Source organism: Plectropomus leopardus, chromosome 11, assembly GCF_008729295.1.
Source record: "Plectropomus leopardus isolate mb chromosome 11, YSFRI_Pleo_2.0, whole genome shotgun sequence".
Lineage (NCBI taxonomy): Eukaryota > Metazoa > Chordata > Actinopteri > Perciformes > Serranidae > Plectropomus > Plectropomus leopardus.
Window position 1 is genome coordinate 21,246,230 of NC_056473.1, and position 18,651 is coordinate 21,264,880.

Below are 18,651 nucleotides of genomic sequence, written 5' to 3' on the forward strand. Positions count from 1 at the left end.
TGTCAGGACTTTGCCAGCCGTGCCCCTCTTCTTACTACGGCCAGTGCAAGTGCTGCAGGCCATGACAGCATCCAGTATACCATGGCATAAGATGACAGAGGATGTGAGGAAGGAACTAAAGTGCAAATGAGCTTGTAACAGCTCCATAGTTAAAGAGATCAAAGCTGATGCTAATTGAGTGTAAAGACTATAAATGGAGAACTTGTAGTTCACAGACATGATGGTACAATGGAGTATTAGTCCCAATATTGGGTAAAACAGAGACTTTAAAAATACAGTCCTCCTATTTAGAGGTAAAAAATTATGATGCTACAAGAATAACATCACAATTTGATGAAGTATAATAATATTATGGGAATAACTTTTTAGAAGAAATAGTTATATTTTGTGAAAAAAGTGAAAGTTTACAAAAAACAGTCTTACAACAGTCAATATTTGGGACTAAAACATATATGGTTTTATGACTAAACACAGACTGTATCATGAACAAATAAAACGTGTGATCTGTTAATGGCACTCGATGGTGTGAAAGACGATTAGGGTAAAAAATCTTTGATTTTATAATTTAAGTCATAATATTATGAGAATTACGTTGTAATTCTGAAAAAAATGTCATAGTGTTACAAAGATTAAGATAAAGATTTAAATGCATTATTCGTGAGAATACAAATTTTTCTCATTTATTGTAATTACCTGTATGATCTACGTTGTAGAAAGACATTTATTTAAACCAAGGGTCAGTCAAGGGTCAACACAGAGACCATTCTGTCTGATGTTTACGCTTTCAAATTCTTTGCCTAACCCAGTTTTGTCCACCAGTTTCCCAGAATAGTATCGATATAGATGCATATAGGCTAAGAACAATAGCAGAACAAGGAGAAGTAGGAATCGAAAGAGAGATAAAAGAAGACAAACAGACAAGGAGGAAGAGTCTAGAGACTGTCAAGCATGTGAGCATGAATCACTGATGTGGAAAAGCTGCGGAAAAAAAGGGGCCACACCGATGCAGAAACACCAACAAAAAGAAAAAATTCAGCAAAACACTCCTCTTCATACCAAGGAGGCACTATGTGACCACCGCAGCTCGACTGTGTGAGGGTTTTGTGTGTGCACCCTGTGGTGTGGTCAACGCTGTCCTGAGTGACACACAGCTGGACGCCTCCTAATTATTCTTAATGGTCAGGAGGTCCCTAACTCAAAGGTAATGACCCTATTTTTTAGTTATTAAGTGAGTCTGACCTCAGTGTTAATGAGCGAACAAGGTGGATTCCTCTTGTAACTGCTAGAAACTTTAAGAAAACCATGGATTAGTTGTTTTTTTTAGCAGTTTGACCTGTGACTCATGTAGCCTTCAAAAAGAAAATAAAAAAAAAGCAAGGTGAACTTTGTCTCTTTGATGCGTTACACTGATGGATTACAGTGCTGACACACAGGCTCAGGCACACAATGTGGATGTAGTTAGAGTGTCATCCATCCCAGTGTGAAGCATAAACATACTGCAGGTTTAAACACGACTAATGACAGTGTAGAAAAGGAAATGGGGGATTCTGGGATCGTAAAACTTCGCAAAAAACATCACTCTGTCTTGTGACAACAGAAGAGGATCATCATTTGGTGATCAAAGGAGATTTTTTTTTTGGACACAACTACAAAATAACCTGCTGCCATTAATAGGAAGAAAAAACTTAGAAGTCTGCACCTCCACCATCACTTCACATGTCTGCACTGTAGCTTCAACCGCAGCAGGTGCCTAAAATAGGTAAGTTACTACAACATACAGCCATTAGTTACACACTCTGAGTGTGCTGGCCTCTCTCTCTCTCTCCGAGTCCCTGGCAGGCTCATCCAGGGTGGCCCCCGTGGAGGCGAGAGGCCCAGCTGTCATCATGAAGACAGGACCCATGCATGCGAGAAAATCGCTCCCAGTGAAAAAGCTGTTGAGTTTATCCATTATTCAGCAGACGAATAGTTACCAGTGTTCACTGCTGGGCTCAATTACAACAAAGCTCTTAGAGGGACTTGGTGAATATGCCCATTAGCCCGTGTAGCTGCACAACAGACCTGGAGGAAGTCTCTGGGATCACATTTAGTTTGTTGGTTTTCAATAAAGAACCATGGGCAGGGCTCTAACTGTTTGTGTATCAAAACATCACAGTATGAGGAGTCATGGTACAGAGCATGCAGCTGCACGCAGAACATAGGGCACGTAGACTGATGCAGGTAACAGGGAACCAAAGTTCCCCAGCGTGAGTAAACTTTAAGCTGTACATCATTACCCACATATGTTATGGTTTGCACAACAAGCAGATTGCAGGCCCTCAGGGACAGCATCATTGTTTGAAGCATTGTTAAACTACAACTTCCAGGTCATTCATGTTACATTTTTGAGTTTCACGAGCCCCACAAAATGATTTGTTTCACTATATCCATTTAACCTGTTAGTGTTTCCAAAGCCTGGAAGAAACAGACGATTAAATCATTTTACCCACATTCAATGAGTGTAGGGGTTAACCAGGAGTAGCTGCTCGGTGGGCGAAGTCTCTAGTGCACTTGCTCTATTGGCCAAATGATGTTTACACCACAGGTCTACACATCCCTGAGTGAGACACAGCTGGTAGTCCTCCTAATTATTCTTAATGGTCAGGAGGACCCCCAATTAAAGGTAGTGACCCCATTTCTTAGGTATTAACGGAGTCTGACTTCAGTACTAACAAGAGAAGGAGGTGGATTCCTACTGGAACTGTTAGATGCAGGAAAGCCAGTCAAACTTCTGTGGCTTCATACGCCAGTTTTTATAGGAATGAACAGGGCCCAGCCTCCGACACTGTATCCAGTTCTCTTTATACATCCATGGCAGGTTGGCATGCGAGGCAGTAACCAAAAAAAAAGTTGTGTATAAGACAAAGACGGTGTGTCGGCTTTATTTCATTGTTACAGGTGATGTGAATGGAAACACAACAAACCTGCTAACACATACCTGACTTCATCATCCAGATATGCAGATCACCATGATAATAAATGTTTGGGTGCTTTGATTGTGTAAATATTGGCAAGATGGAATTAATTGAAACACTCCTCCTAATACATTTATATTTTATTAGTCTATGTATTTTGTATTTTTAACTTCATAGCATAAGAGTTGTTTTTCAGTTTTATAGCCTGCTGTGTGTTTGAAATGTTCTTTATTTTTTGGAAATAGTTTACTGAAGTTACCAGTGTGCAAAATCCTCTCAGTCCCAAGCATGAGATTTTTGTCTGTTGCTGGCACTAGTTTAAAATGAATGAAAAAGAAAGATACATATATTTGTTTTACCGCTGTTCCGAACTCGCACCGAACCATGACTCCTAAACTAAACCATGACTTCTGTGTACGGTTACACCCCTAACAATGATTCATTTATTCCCACGTTGCTACAAGCCAAAACCAATATGAGGAGCTAAGTATCGGTCCATTTTATTTAGTCGTCATTCTCCCGCACCGTAAAAATTCAGAATAATTTAATTTACTGCACTTTAAAATCATGTTACACTGCAGGGCAGGAGCATCACTAACAGTTATTACAACATCTGTCATCACAGCTCAAAAGGCAGACTGCTGTCCATATCGTTCAACAGACTACGTAGAAAGTGTGTAATATGCTGATCATCACACTATCAGCATGCAAACGCACACACGCGCACATGCAAGCCGCACGCGCGCGCGCACACACACACACACACAAACAGAGGCTTTGATGTGCCTCCCTGAGAGTTATCTGAGGAAAAACAAACACTCCCTACAAAGGAGATGGTATTAGATTGCCAGAGTTTAGTGTGAAATGTCTTGAGAATACGAAAGTGAGGAAAATCAGCCCGTGTGAGCTCTGATTCATACGGAGGCAAACGAGATCTAAATGGCCAGAATATTAAATCTGAAAAAGAGATGAACCACGCTGGCTGGTTTAGGAGCTGAAACGAACGCCGTCCTCAGAGAACAGGCTTTTTAATGAACAAAAATTCAATTGTAATTTCTGCAGCGAGGCACCCAGCAGGGATATGCGAACCCCAACTCTTTAGTAACAGTGAGATCCAGAGTTTTCTCCCCACGTTCCACCCCACCCACCACTGATGCAGAGTAAATTATTCAGCAATGTTTTCTTTCACTGTTTCACGGGAGTCAAAGAGGACTGAGGAAACAGCTGCACTTCTATTAAGCACTGCCCTGCAGCCTTTCCTGGCCGGATAAAGACAGACTCTTTTTCTCCCTTGTTCATTTGACAGTCGTGCTTGTAGGTCGTCACAGTGCTTTGAAAGTTCATTTTTCAAGGATGTATCTGGCACGCTGTGCCCGGGAAGAGAGGCCATCTGGTGATCCTAACACAAGGCAGCAGCGCCCTCCAATTCTGACCCACCAGGACATCCGCTTCAGCGAGGCAGGCGGACAAGGACATGAAGCAACCACGGCTTTTCATCAGACCCTCGCACAAACACAATCACACACAGGAGTGTATGTGTGTGTCCTGTTGCAGAGTTAGTGTACATACTTCAGGCAGCGTGATGACAACAACAGGACCCTGACCAGCACTGATACACAACATAAAACAACACTGACTCTGAATGACACTTAGTAGGGCTGCAACTATGGCTTTTTTCTATAATTAGTTCATCTGATTATTGTTTTCTATTAATCAGTTAATCGTTAAGATTATAAAATTAAAAAAAAAAAAAAAAAAAAAATAGAACATTAAATTTAAAGCAGCAAGCCCTTACATCGGACAGGCTGAAACCAGCAAATATTAAGCACTTCTGCCAATTTTTATATTCAGTCCTTTTAACTATAAATTAATCAAGTTGCTTCACATGTAGTATTTAGCACACTCAAATAACCCCAAAAATACAGCCATCCCATCTATCATCGTTTATTCCAGTAATGTATTTTCAGTCAATTCTACAAAGTGTTGACGATATGATCAAAAGGAATCTGAAGTCACAGTGGATGTAAGGAAGCTGAGTGACACGCTCATGTGTCTCTTTGTAGCAGGAGAAAAGAAAGAAAGAAAGTGCAACAATGTGGAAGGAGAAAGAAAAACGAAGAGGATAAAAACAGATGGCAGTGAGAGCTCATAGTGAGGAGGCAGGTCAGACGTGATACTAAAGCCAGCATAGTGGACGTGATTGCACTCTGTGAAACTGTGGCAGTCATGGTATTTCTCCCCCACTGGCTTTTGTTTTATTTTAAAAATGTCACATTACTCAAGCATGCTGCAGACAGATTAAAACATATAGCCTGGGAAGCAGAGATGCACCGCCAATGTAAAAACAGAGCAGCGCAGGACAGGTTCGTGCAAATAAAAGCCAGACAGTGAATTCTACCAGTGGGAGCAAAAAATGGAGGCTTCACAGAGAGGGTTTGATGGCTACCTGCAGGGCATAAGAGAGAGGAAAATATAGAGTGTGTGTGCGTGTGTGTGTGTGTGGTGTGTGTATGCAACAAAAAAAACTTTGATTCTTCAGAGATCATCAGCAACTATTTCTCTGTTTCACCTTGGATGACTTCTGGCTAAAGTTAACTTTCTTTAGTAGCTTGAGCGCTCTGCAGCTGTCAGCATCTTGCAACCGACAAAATATCAGCATGACGAAACCTCTGCATCTCGGGCAGAAAACGATACAGTGGAGAAAAGTTTTGACATGTTTGATATATCTAAAACCCACACGCCGCTAATACCTGTGTAATGAGATGAATTTGTCTGCACTGTTTTACCTCTTCGTTCTCGATCTTCAGAGTGGCCAGGCGAGACTGGAGCTGCTGGAACCTCAGGATGAGCTCTCCGTTCACCGGTGGCTGCACTGAGATATGACACACCTGGGGGGAAAAAAGAGGAAATACACTGTCAGTGATCAGGAACCTGAAATTGCAACCAGCTGACGGAACAAGGAGGCAATGTAATCTGTGGTTTTAACAAGACACAGGCATCCAAATTCTTCTTCAATTGCAGAGCAAACCGCAGTGACGTTTGCCAACTGAACGCAGTCATCCACACAACAGCAGCTAGTAAACAGACATGATATCAGCGTTGGTAGTGCCAGCCAAGGAGTAAAACGCTTAACACATGTTGAGCTACATGACTGCAGGGGGAGAATTAACACGTGATTTGTCAAATTCAGTGCCCCATAAAACCTGATCTGGCAGCCCAGACGCAGTAAAACACTGCACTTAAGCCACTAAAATCAGACCTCATTAAATCTGACTCTTTTTTTTTTAACAAATCCAAATTCACTTCCTTGTTGTTCAGTATATCTGCAATGCAGAACATTCAGTAGATGTTTCAAACATTGTATTTTTGCTGTTTTTCTCTTTCCAAAGACAGTTTTGTAGTTCAGGTTATCATTACAGACTGAACGATGTACCTCGTCTCCCATATGAGACTGGAACTCAAATTTTGCCGGTGGGCAGAAGGCCGTTGGGTACATCTCCATGAACCTCTGTCGGTCACTTCGTGGGTCCAGACTGTCCACAGCGTTCTCTATGATGTCCAAACCTTCATGGCGTGATGTTTCAAGGTTGTATTCGGCTGATAAGTAGGTCCTTAGGGCCCGGTTTAGACTGGCGTGGTACCCCAAATCACAGCACTGGAAGAGAGGGGAAAAAAGAAGGTCAGCGTGATCCTACAGGCCTCATAATTCACAAGTACAAGACTAGGCTGGCAACCTGACAGTTATTTTTACTATTTTTATTGACTCCCTGCTGATTATTTTTCAGTGAATTATGCAGTATGTGAGCTGTAAGAGAAGTAAAAAATGCCTGTTATAATTTCCAATTCCCTAAAGCCCAAGTTAACGTCCTTAGACAGCTTGTTTTGTCCACAACCCAAAAATCATGGATATATTATCACATAAGATCAATAAAAACTATCAAATTTCATATGTGAGAAGCTGAAGAATTTTTGGTGTTTTTACTTACAAAAAATGACAAATGGTTTTTAAAATAGTAGCCAATTCATTTTCAGTTTACAACAACATAACATATTTCTTAGAATGAAATCAGTTAATATACCTCTTACTAAATAATATATGTAAAAGCATAACAAACCATAGAGATGTCTAAAAAAGACACTTTTCTCTCGTAAACTAGTCCAGGACTTTGAGTCAGCAGTGTTGCCTCAGTGTTACACAATGTTACCTCAATATTAACAAATGTTACCTCCAGGAGCTAATGCTGATTTTTAATAACTACAGCCTTGGCCAAGGTCTCTCCTGGGAAGACACGCTAGCCCCAGGGACACCTCTCTCACACACACACACACACACACACACACACACAACATGGCCTGAGTGATAGGCAAACATACAATACCACCATCAGCAAGCGTGTACATGTTTTGTTTTCGACTATAAAAAGTCTCCTTCATCAATAAACAAATGTGTGTGAGCTTGCACATACAACTCACGCAGAGCGCATCACACACACACACACACACACACACACACACACACCCTGGTGCGATGTGAAGGCTTGTGAGCAAAGCGGGGAGAGGGGTAATTTCAGCGCACAGCATGCCGCTGAATAGAGGTTGCATTTCTCTTCTCCTTCAGTCCTGTCTGGAATATAAAACCCCAAAAATGCTCGCTTTAAACCTGGCCCTCTTCCATTTCCTTAGAAAGGCCAAAGAAAATGGTACAGTAACTTTATTTCTCCAACCAAACAATAATAAGTAAATAAGTCATGTTTACGGGTACAAAAAGGTCAAACAAGCAAAATGCTGGCAAGGCAGAGAAGAGAGACGTGAGTGCTTTACTGGATGACTCATAACTGTACATGACAAAAACAAACATTAGGTTTGAGGGTCAGGGTCCATATAGACAGCCTGAAAGATGTGGAAACACTTCAAAACAGTGACAAAATGTCAGGAAAACACAGTAGAGCTGAATGTAATATGTGGGTTTTTAATAATGACATGAAAAGAGGAAAGAATAGTTTTCATTACAAAAGTTAATAAGCTGCTTTAATTCAGTCCTGCGCCCGTAACTTCCATCCCACAATCTGGTGTCCTAAGATCTCTTTTATATCAGGCACAGCTGCTAAAGTCATCAGTCTCTCTTCTGATCATAATTTTAAATCGGCTCTAAAAGTCTGAAAAGAAAACCCTGAATAGCAATGGTTCTTCTGCATTAGGAGCACAAAGAAACTCATCTACCTTTGGTGGAGGGAAATCAGCCAATAGAGAGATGAATGCAAAGTGTGTGTTCTGTTTATGTCAGACTGTCCTCAGCGAAACTTTCCCCTGCCACGCAGAGACAAACACGTTTGTGCTGAGGATGAAGTCGTCTCAAAACAGGGCTGACAAAAGTGTGCGGTTTTATACTTACATCAATTAAGTCCGACAAGTCATGTATGTAGTATTTGAAAATGGAGGAGTTTGACGCTTCCAGTGTCAGTAGGTACTCGTTCCGTGCTTTGATCGACTTCAGCTTGTTCTCGGAGTACTTGGCTTGACGCTGATGAGAGAATTAGAGGCACAGAATGAGAAACAGACAGCAACAGAGTGAACGAGGGAGGATGAATTTAATGAGTCGAGAATTGCCTTTTTGACAAGTGATTGTGCTTTTATGTCTCAGCACGCTCTGCACATCTCAGAGCTGAGGCGGGATTACTGGCAAAAACAACAGCTTCAATAAACATTAGAGGAAAAATAAGTTAAATTATGTTAAAAATAGCAAAGAAAAAGGGAACAAGAACAAAAAAAAGAAAAGCCTAAACTAAAAACAGCCTGTGTCCTTCACTTCAACTACGATACCTCAGTGTGAGCCATCTGTCTTTATTCTACACTTCCTCTCCAGCAGACACATACAAGGCTGTTAGTCACCCCTCCACTGACCAATGGGCTCTGACTCAGACACTTCCAAATAATCGTTCATATTTTAACACTTCCCAAATACATTTCAGGAAGAGTTGTATTAAAAGAGCCATTGAATTGTTTAATTTTAACAGAAAGCATGCCTGTCCTAAGACTACAAAGCCTGCTCTTCGGCTGTCAGTGTGTTTTCCTTTACTCAGGTCAGCAGGGCTTCTGAAGCACAGCCATGCTGTGGCTTAAAAGAGTTTTTTTTCTTCTTGTTATTCTCTTTTTTTTGGTTCATATGAACACACAGAAACAAAATACACAACCAAATGAACACAAAGACCTTTCAAGTATGTAAAAAAGGGGGAAAAAAGGTAAATAAATAAGTTGATAAATAAAGAAATGAAATAAAAAGATAAATAAATATAAAAATAGCAATGAACAAATAAATAGGTGGGGAAGAAAGAAAAAAGAAACAGGGGGATAATTAAATAGATAAAATCAGGAAAACAGAATAGAGGTAGAAAATAAGTTGAGCAAACAAACAAACAAAACTGTTCTGAAGACAAGGGTTATAAATCAAAAGCCACACATGAAGACAATGGGTGGCTACTAGTTATATTACAATGTGTGCCTGATACTTGTTCACACAAAGTTAGGTTTAATACATGTCCAGTTTTTAATAAAGGCGTCCTTCTGGGTTCTTACATTAAAAGTTATTCTCTCCATTACATAAATGCTGAACATCACACCAATCCTTTCATTAATACTGGATATTTCTTTTGTCAGCCACTTCTTGGTGAGGGATTTCATATATTCTTAGCAGGTATTTATCGTTTTTTCTTCATTCAAGTTCCTCCAGTCTATACAGATACATCAGTTCAAAGTTGAAAGTAATTTTGGTTGGGAAAAAAAAAGAGTTCTCCAATCCGATATTTTGTTACGTTCAAACTACTAACAGAAAACAAGTGAATGGTTTGACTACTAAATAAGTTTAAATTGGATTAAAGTTGTTAAGGGCTTCCCTGGTGATTTACCTTCTCTTTCATCTTCTCGATTTTCTTCACAGAGCTGCGCCTCTGGTATTTGTCCTCCATTCGGATGCTAAAGACGGGATCTCCCCTACCGATCTGCTTCTCCTCTTGCTTCTCAGCCTCCTTCAGCTTGCTCTCGGCACTGATGCTCTCCGAGTGGTACATGTGGTACGTCTTCATCACCTGGAGACAAACAAAGGTGTCAGTCAGCTGATAATGCAAGATTTTTAAGGCCTATTAGTTATTTTCCTTTTTAAAATTGGCAAAAGGCAATATCCTAAAACCGTGCTGTGTTAGTGTGAGTTTCAGGTCAGTTTATGTAAGGTCAAAGGTCAGAATAATCCATCTTCATATAGTCAAGTCCAACCTTTTAAAACCCACAACTAAGGCTTCCATCCTTTGAGCCGCTCATTCATCACAAATTGATTCAACTCATCACACAGCAGGCGGTTCGTCTCTCCCTAAAACCACAAACTAAAGACAGATTCTCTCCAGCCTTTTTTAAGAGGCCCTCATACGACCACGACCGCCACAAATCACCGCAGCTAAATCGAACATGCTGCCTTCATTGATCTGTGTTTCAAAAAAAATACACACAGGAAGAGGATTTGGGTTCGCCCTCTGGTTTACACTTGAGGTTATTAAAGGGAGGTTGACCGCTCTACGAGTGACAATTCAGCTCTGGTTTTTGCAGTTAATACAAATAAAGTCAAAACGAGTATATGGGATAAACAACACACTAAAGCTAGAATTCCCACCTCCTGGTTGTTTGCCTCCACAATCCAGTCAAATTGTACTTGCAGCAAACAATTACAAATTTGAGGAAACCTCCTTAAGGCCTTCTTGAGTGCGCTTTCGAGAATGAGACAGGTGCAAGGTCACGGTGACCTTGACCTTTAACCTTTAACTACAAAATGCAAATAATTTATTTCGAGTTATTTCGAGTTCCTGTGGACATTTGTGCCTAACTTGAGGGAGCCTCCGCATGCGGTTCTCGAGATATCGGACAGAAGAGGTCACAATGATCTTAACCTTTGACCAGTGACCACCAAAATTCAATCAGTTTATTGCCACATCCTAGTGGACGTTTGTGCCAAATTTGAAGACATTTCAAATTTCTGCATATTTGGCACAGATCGTGTTCATGAGAATGGGACAAACAGACCTAAAGATATAACGCCTCAGTCATTAAAAGGACAGACCTGTGTTGCACCTTGCTGGCTCTAAATATTGACATTTATTTCTGTAAAAAATGTAGCTTGTTGAAAGAGCTAAATAGAAATACATCATCCTCTGAATGCTAATGTTTTGCAAATGACAAACAATTTGAAGCCTTCCGCCTCCTGTGTCACACTGTAGCTATTTAGTACAAGGGAAATGCATTATCTTGATGAACAGCTGATACACTGTTTCCTAAAGTTTGAATCATCGTCTTCAGGGACAGTTGGAGTGCGAGCATTACTCATACAAACTCCATGAATCCATTAGGCAGTGACTCAATAGTTAAGTAGCAGGTAAACCACAAAACACAAGCAATGACTTCTTGAAGAGAGCTGAGAGATTTGAAAAGTCTTATTAACACTGGTTTACGTCGTCAGGAGAACTTACACACGTGGGGGCTTTGAGGAGAGTGCAAATGAATCACTGGCTGCGAAATATTGAGTCCATGATGCTGACATGAAGTCATCAGCAAAAGAACTCACTGACCCTCACAAATGCATGAAAATGAAGACTATCATTTACAGTATTATTAGTGATTTTTTTGTAAAACAAGTTAACAGACTGCAGTAGAAAGTAGCGTCCCATCCCCTGCCACCTAGAGACTGCAAATTATTATCCAAAACAGAATTTTGATGTTGGGAATGCAAGCATAGAAACAAAAAGAGAAAACTGCATCCACCAACTGTTAAACCTTGTGGAGCTGCCAACTTGCAAATAAAAAATACAAGCTTATTCAGTCCTTAAAGAGGTCATAGAACCATGAGTGTAGGAGGAGAGGAGAGGAAAGGACAAGAAGGGAGAGGCGTTTATACTCTATTCTTAAAGATCTATCATTAAATATTCTCAAATAATTATTTGAACATTAAAAATAGATAAATTGTAAACATTTTTCTTTGTATGCTTACATAGAAAATACAACAAATAAACTCTATGGTGTGAATTTCACATCAGGTGTTACACTTAGTCATAAAGTTCATCAATCTTCTGTAAAGCTACATGGGTTCGTGGTAGCCGGCCAAAATGTATTGAAATGAAAACAAAGGCAGCAATATGGAGCACCGGTGGTTTAACCTGGAATGAACCAACTCCAGAAAATTACAGCTCCACAACCTGTGTATGTGATACACTTCTATGCTCAAAACCTCAACTGCAACACAAATAGAGACTCACCCATCTCCAAATCTAAACATCGTTCCCCCAAACTGAGCTATTTCTGTACGAGTGGAACAACGAAGCAAAGCCTGGTTTGTCTGGAGCCCGTAGCCTTCGGTGGGGTTTGGCCTAACTGGAACCAGTTTAGAGATGGGTGACTGACCTTGGGCCCTGTACTCCTCACTTACTGGTCTGGAGTCTGCCACTGCCTGTGTTTACTTTGGTGTTTCTTTTAGAGGGACATATTTAGAGACGGAGCAGACCTGTTATTTCATTGGCAGCAGCCGACATCGGGACTGTGGCTGTCTGATGCAATAGCTACACTGTGTGTGCATGTGTGTGTGCCTGTGTGTGTGTGTGTGCGTGCGTGTGAGTGTGTGTGTGTGTGTGTGTGTGTGTGTGTGTGTGTGTGTGTGTGGGTATACTCCCACAGGGGCTAAGGCAGGTCAAATCTTGAGTGTGGACTGTGGTGAGAGTGACACACATTGTGTTTGGAGTAACACTTTTGTTGTGTTTGGAGCAGTGCGGCCATTGACTGGAAATGCAGCTGTAATTTCTACAGTGAGAAACTGGAGACTGCACCAGCAAACTGAGCTGATTTTCACTTCATCTCTTGGGAAGCAACAACGACTGGCTCAACTTGTAACTCCATCTATGTACATCCCAGGTTACCATGGTAATCTATTAGGAGGCTAAACAAAGTCCCATTGATTGTTAGGGAGAAATGACATGATTGATGACACAAAAACACACAGATTAACCATATGGTTGTATTCTTTTGAATTTTTTTCTTAAATACATTATCCTGTAATGTCATGCTTGTCATTGTTAATGCCTGTGAATGACCTTATATGACACTATAAACCCATAACAATCCTATCTTGACAACATGGCCTTGATTATATCCAGTTGTCCTGTCAAAGAATGCACAATCATCTTACTTTCAAACAACATGTGTAGGGCATTAAACTAAGCTTTTCCACAAAGGGCAGAGCAACACATGATCAACTACTTACTAGTCATTGAACAGAAGAGATGAAATGCATATTATAAAAACTAGACTGCAGCTGTGCGGCTTGTTTGATGAAGTTAAATGGTCTGCTGAAATGTTACTAGGCCCCAAATTCAACTTCTAGGTTAAAAGTTCTGAAGTCACTGCTTCATTTACTATTTGGAGTTCTGAAAATATATTTGGTGGATGCCCCTGTAAGCTAGTGGTCTATAGCCGGGTTCACACTGGACGCAAAACTGCTGTGAAACGCACCAGTTTTCCATGTAGCACCGGCTGCTTGCTTTAGGCGCCTATGTTGAGCCATCAGACCATTTAAACTGGACGCAACACGGCACCTGAGCTCTGCAGCAGGCTCACATCTGCAGCAATAGTTTCCGTGTGTGGTGTCTTTTTTTTCCCATGAGTGAATCTGACATGAAAACACAATAAATACTCTATTGTGAACAATATAAAGTATTTAATAGATATGATATACATGACCTTTTTATGATAAATGATAATATATAAACAAATATGCATCCAGTGCTTCCACAGTGCTCGTCCGTTGTGTCCAATCAGAGAGGGAGAGAGACGAGCTGACACACAGAGACAGACAGGCACACAGAAACGCACACACACATACTCAAACACAGAGCCTAGAGACACACAAGCAATCAAGGACAGAGGGACAGGGATAGAGCTCTTCGTGTGATTGGAAAGGAGTAGAGAAAGAGAAACGCTTTTGACCAACATGGAGAAATGCTCTCCTGATGTGAAAGGCTAGGCGGCGGCTGATAGGTGGCTGTGCGACAATAAACATATTGGTGTGCTTCGGCATGCAGTGTGAACCCAGCATAAGACACACATACCATGTAATTGCAATATACCCAGCCTCATTTACACATGGACTGCACTTACGTAGACATTGTCCGAAGGAGCTGTATGTGAGAACCCAAATGTCCGATTCAGTTGGATCGGACATTTAACCTATTTTATTCTCCAGCTCCCTGGTACAAAGTCTGTTTAATGTCTGATTGAGCCCATATGTGATTAGAGCAGGTAATAATCTAGAGAATTAACAGAGAGTGAATGAGCGTGTTGATGATGTTTCTATCAGGGCGCTCGAGCAAACTGAAAGAAAACAAATGTCCGAAGGTGAAGAGGAAGGGGCATTTAAACAAAGAGAGCAATGAAAATGTCTAACTGGCGAGATGTCAAGATTCGGGAACTTCTGTCATTGAGGACAAAAGTCAGAATCATCAGACAAATTAAAAAACTGCAAGAGATGCTTTCACCAAATCACAAACAGGCTATGTGACCGCTGTGTAATAAATGACATATCCTGTCTCCTGCTCTATCATAGTGACACCCCTCACCTACACCATACAGAGTATTTCCAGTCGGTGAGACTGCTTCTGAAACTGACAGTCTCCTGTTGTGTGCTACATGTGTGAAATGGAAAATGCAGACAATATCCATTACTGATTCTCAGACATTCATATGAGAAAATGGTTTCGGATTTGATTCTGACTAGAGACTTTTGATACATGTAATCTCTCTCCCTATCTCCTCCAATCAGTCTCTGTCAACTTTTAAACGAAGGCAACAATGTCAAAAAGAAATGATCTTTCTTTTTTTTTAAAGTGAGAAAATGTATCCACGTGCTATTTGGCTCCAACCCCCTGGTGTGGCTATGCATGAACTTGTTTTGAGGAGCAAGAAAACTAAGCTCAGAAGAGCCATTAAAAACAGAGATTATGAACTCTAATGAGTCAAGAGAACATAATGTTGATACTTCACAGTTTGAACTGCCAGTTTATCAGAGTAAAAGAGATTGTGTTTCACAATGCTCTGCAAAAGAAATTAGACTTTCCCTACAGTTTAAGCAATCACTTTGAGGGATGAAATATTTAATATTCAGGCTACTACCAGACATCATTAAGATACAGGGTTAAAGTTTTCAAGTGGTTACAAATACAAGTTAGTTCACACATTGCTATAAACCAGTCTCAACCACAGCAAAGACTAATGTACTTAAGTGCATTAGTTAAAAAAGGGCAATAATTACTACTTACTGTGTATAGCTCATTTAGGACCTTCATTAAATCTTCCTGGAGCTGAAAGGCTATTTCCTTGCTCTGAAAAAGAAACAAAGGAACAAACATTGAGACCATTACAACAAATCAGCGAATTGAAACAATTAAATACTCAAAGGATTTTCCTACACAAAAATTATAGTTAATACCCTGTTAAAACTAAAAAAAAAGTGGCATCACTTTGTCAGTAATTGTATGCAAAGAATCCCTTTTAAAACACTGCGCCTACTTTTACTGAGCTGAAACTTGACAAGTCTGTTCACTGTATGTTAGGCTTTATGCGAGTGGTGGACAAGGACCAGACACTGACCTGTGGTTTGAATAGCACAGATACAAAACAGAAGAGTGGATTTATCATCATGTGTCATAGACAGGGCTTCTGTGTGAAAGTGGTGTCGGTGTCACGGCGGCTTTTCCACTCGAATTATCGAACACAGCTCGAATTTCACCATCCATATGCTCAACACATTATCTTGCTTCTACGTCTCAATGTGAAAGATTTTTTCCCCCAAATATGTTAACTCAATCAACTGAGCCGCGAGGCTGACTCAGTAATACTATCTCACACACACACACGCCCACATTAATGCACCTCAAGGTTGTGGAATACAGTTTAACAGTGAAGTGCTGTGATGGATTTAGAGGGGCTTTCACTATTAATTTAACTGTGGAGCTCCCATATTTCCTCCACACTGACTCATATACTGTATCACATGTTTATGAGATTATGAGTCATGATGACAATGAATTTTTGATCTCTCTACTACAGTTGATACTACGGTCTGCTACCTGGAGGATGTTACAGACTCATCCCGTACTTCAGGTCCTTCTGTAACCTGATTATCCTCAGACAAATCTCATTCTGGGAGCCGCTCCCAGCAAAAGACTAGATGGTTCTTCGAGGGTACTGAACCACCTACTGTAGAAGGATACAGTGGTGATGTACTTCTGATCAAAAATGGAGAGAACTGCATTTTTAAACAGGAAGGATGGTCAAATATAAACTGCATTTACAATTCCAATCAGTCATTGTTCAAGGTATCCCATGGAGTTTCTGACCAGTAGTAGTGTCATGGAGTGACATTTTTGTAAGTTTGATTGTTGTCATGTATATATGCAAACAGGCAGGTGACAAAATACAGGAGACGCAGTAATGTGCCAGCAAAGGCAAGAAAGAAGACGACAAGCTAGTAAACAGGGATTTAAACAATACTGGTTTTTAAGTGTGAAAAATTTGACTTTGCAAATGTTAAATGAAGAGGGAAATGTGTTCAAAGCACTTATTAGCTCTCAGGGAAACACACAATGGTAAGAACTACTTAACTGAATGTAAACATAACTTTTTTTTGTTTACAAGAAAATTCCACCAGGTACTTTTAAGGGATGTTGTTGTGCTCAGAGAGTGCACTGTGGTTTATAGCTGGGGTAAATGAGGAGGAAAACTTTTTTAAAGTGCAGTGTATACTGGATACTCTGCAACTTCTACAGCTACACAATCAAGAGTGCCCCGATTGACTCTATTGCTGCAGCGTGGGGTTGCAGCGCTAAACCAGTTTAAAGGCATACAATGGTATGAAAAAAATGCAACATGACAAAGAATCTCACTTTTATTTTTGTTATTTCGAAAAGGGAGACCTTTTTACTTTTTTTTTTTTTTTGACCAGCAACAGGTAAGAGGCTCTATTGAGGTTACACACCTCAGTAATCCAGGTGAGTTTACAAACTGATGCACAGTTACACAAACTTTCAGCTGTTTAAGGACTCTGTTGAACTGTCACTACGCAACAGACCAGGGCAGGAGCAGTTTTATGAAAACTTCAGTGCACTAACACGCAAACTCTCACTCTTCACAAATCACTCACAGGTAAAGCTACATGATGTCCAAGCATGTGAATAGACAGCAAAGAGGATTACACTCTCAGTTACCGGCTGCCAGGCTGGTGTCTGAAATTAGAGAGTGTCGTGCTGGGTGACCTGGCCGATTGGCAACATCTTCCTAACCACCGCCTGGTCTGTCAGGTCCCTGTTTTGTAGCTCTTACCTAATCAGAGTGCAAACTGCCTGTAAGCCAGGATAACCAGAGCTTTAGAAGCACCAAACTTGGCAAGAGTCAAACTCAGGCATGTTTGAGAATGAGTGTAGATAAGGTAGCTGTTGAACAGTCTCGAGTTTTGGGGAAATTATACGTTGTTTTGGTCCTATATTTATAGTAGATCTGTAATTGCAAAACATGACAGTGTCACATTTCAAGTAAACTACCTATAAAGTGCATCTTTCCTTGCATTTCATAAAGATTGTACAGACACAGGCCCTCTCCTGTGGGAAAACCTATTAGCGACCGTCAGTTCAGAGGACAGAACCTTTGACTATCTGTCAGATCTAACACTCGTCAGCTCATGTCCATTGAGAAAGCTGGGAAGTGATCCAGAGCTCAATGAAAAGCCTTCTCAGGGATCACATGAGCTGCGAGAGTGTGTGTGAGAGAAGTAAAGACAGGAGATGAAAGTAAAGAGGCATTACATTCAAGACATGTTGAGAGTGCATTCACCAGAGAAGCTACACCTAACACTTTTAAGAACTCTGTGAAATATTATCTTGTTTCAAAGTGTTTCTAAATGTAACACACACACACACACACACACACACACACACACACACACACACACACAGAGTATACCTCAAATATAAGGGCTGTTCACTAAATACTGTGTTGTGTAACCAGAGTCTTTGATTTAATTTGCTATCCTCTTTCATTTTAAAGGAATCTCAATCGAGGGGGTCTAATTCATTAAAAACAACCTATGAATGGGTTTCCCCTTTTAGGATCATACCATCTGTATTTCAACCACATTAGAAAGATGAAACAACCCCACAGAGGAGAAACCCTGTCAGCCTTGGGGGAGGGGTGGGTTTCATATTGCTGGTGACATTAATCATGGTATAGAGATGGCAGTTGTATACCCTGCAGGGCCTGTGCGTGTGTGGTGCTCAGCATCATAGATCTGAGTGTCTTGTCACTATAACACAGTTATACACAGAAAAAGCTCTCTGACAAGGTCCAGGCTGATGCATTTACAAAAAAAAAAAGAAGATTTGACCAAATGACATAGAGCCTTTCATTAAAATGTCAAAAAATATCAGCTAAACATTTTTGGGATTATTTGTTTACTCTGTTTAATGTTTGTGCAGTGAGTACAGAGCTGGAGTTCTTAGTTTAGCATTCAGACTGGGAACTGGGGGAAGCAGTTATCAGTTGTTAAGGAGTTGTTTGTGCACAGACAAACAACTCTTTAAGCTGTCTTATTTACACAATACATTTTGTTAGTTTAACCCACAAA

At 40.5% G+C, this 18,651-nt stretch overlaps 1 protein-coding gene across 6 annotated transcripts in view; it reads right to left on the reverse strand.

Annotated features, from left to right (window-relative positions):
* srgap1a (SLIT-ROBO Rho GTPase activating protein 1a) overlaps positions 1 to 18,651 on the reverse strand; it is a 96,774-nt gene that overhangs the window by 30,726 nt on the left and 47,397 nt on the right. For all 6 annotated transcript variants that reach the window (XM_042495666.1, XM_042495664.1, XM_042495663.1 and 3 more), the window contains exons 4-8: positions 15,293 to 15,355; positions 9,857 to 10,036; positions 8,347 to 8,475; positions 6,388 to 6,609; positions 5,741 to 5,842 (exon numbers count right to left, since the gene is read on the reverse strand). In XM_042495666.1, the coding sequence (XP_042351600.1) occupies positions 5,741 to 5,842; positions 6,388 to 6,609; positions 8,347 to 8,475; positions 9,857 to 10,036; positions 15,293 to 15,355 (696 nt within the window). The remainder of the gene's footprint in view (positions 1 to 5,740; positions 5,843 to 6,387; positions 6,610 to 8,346; positions 8,476 to 9,856; positions 10,037 to 15,292; positions 15,356 to 18,651) is intronic.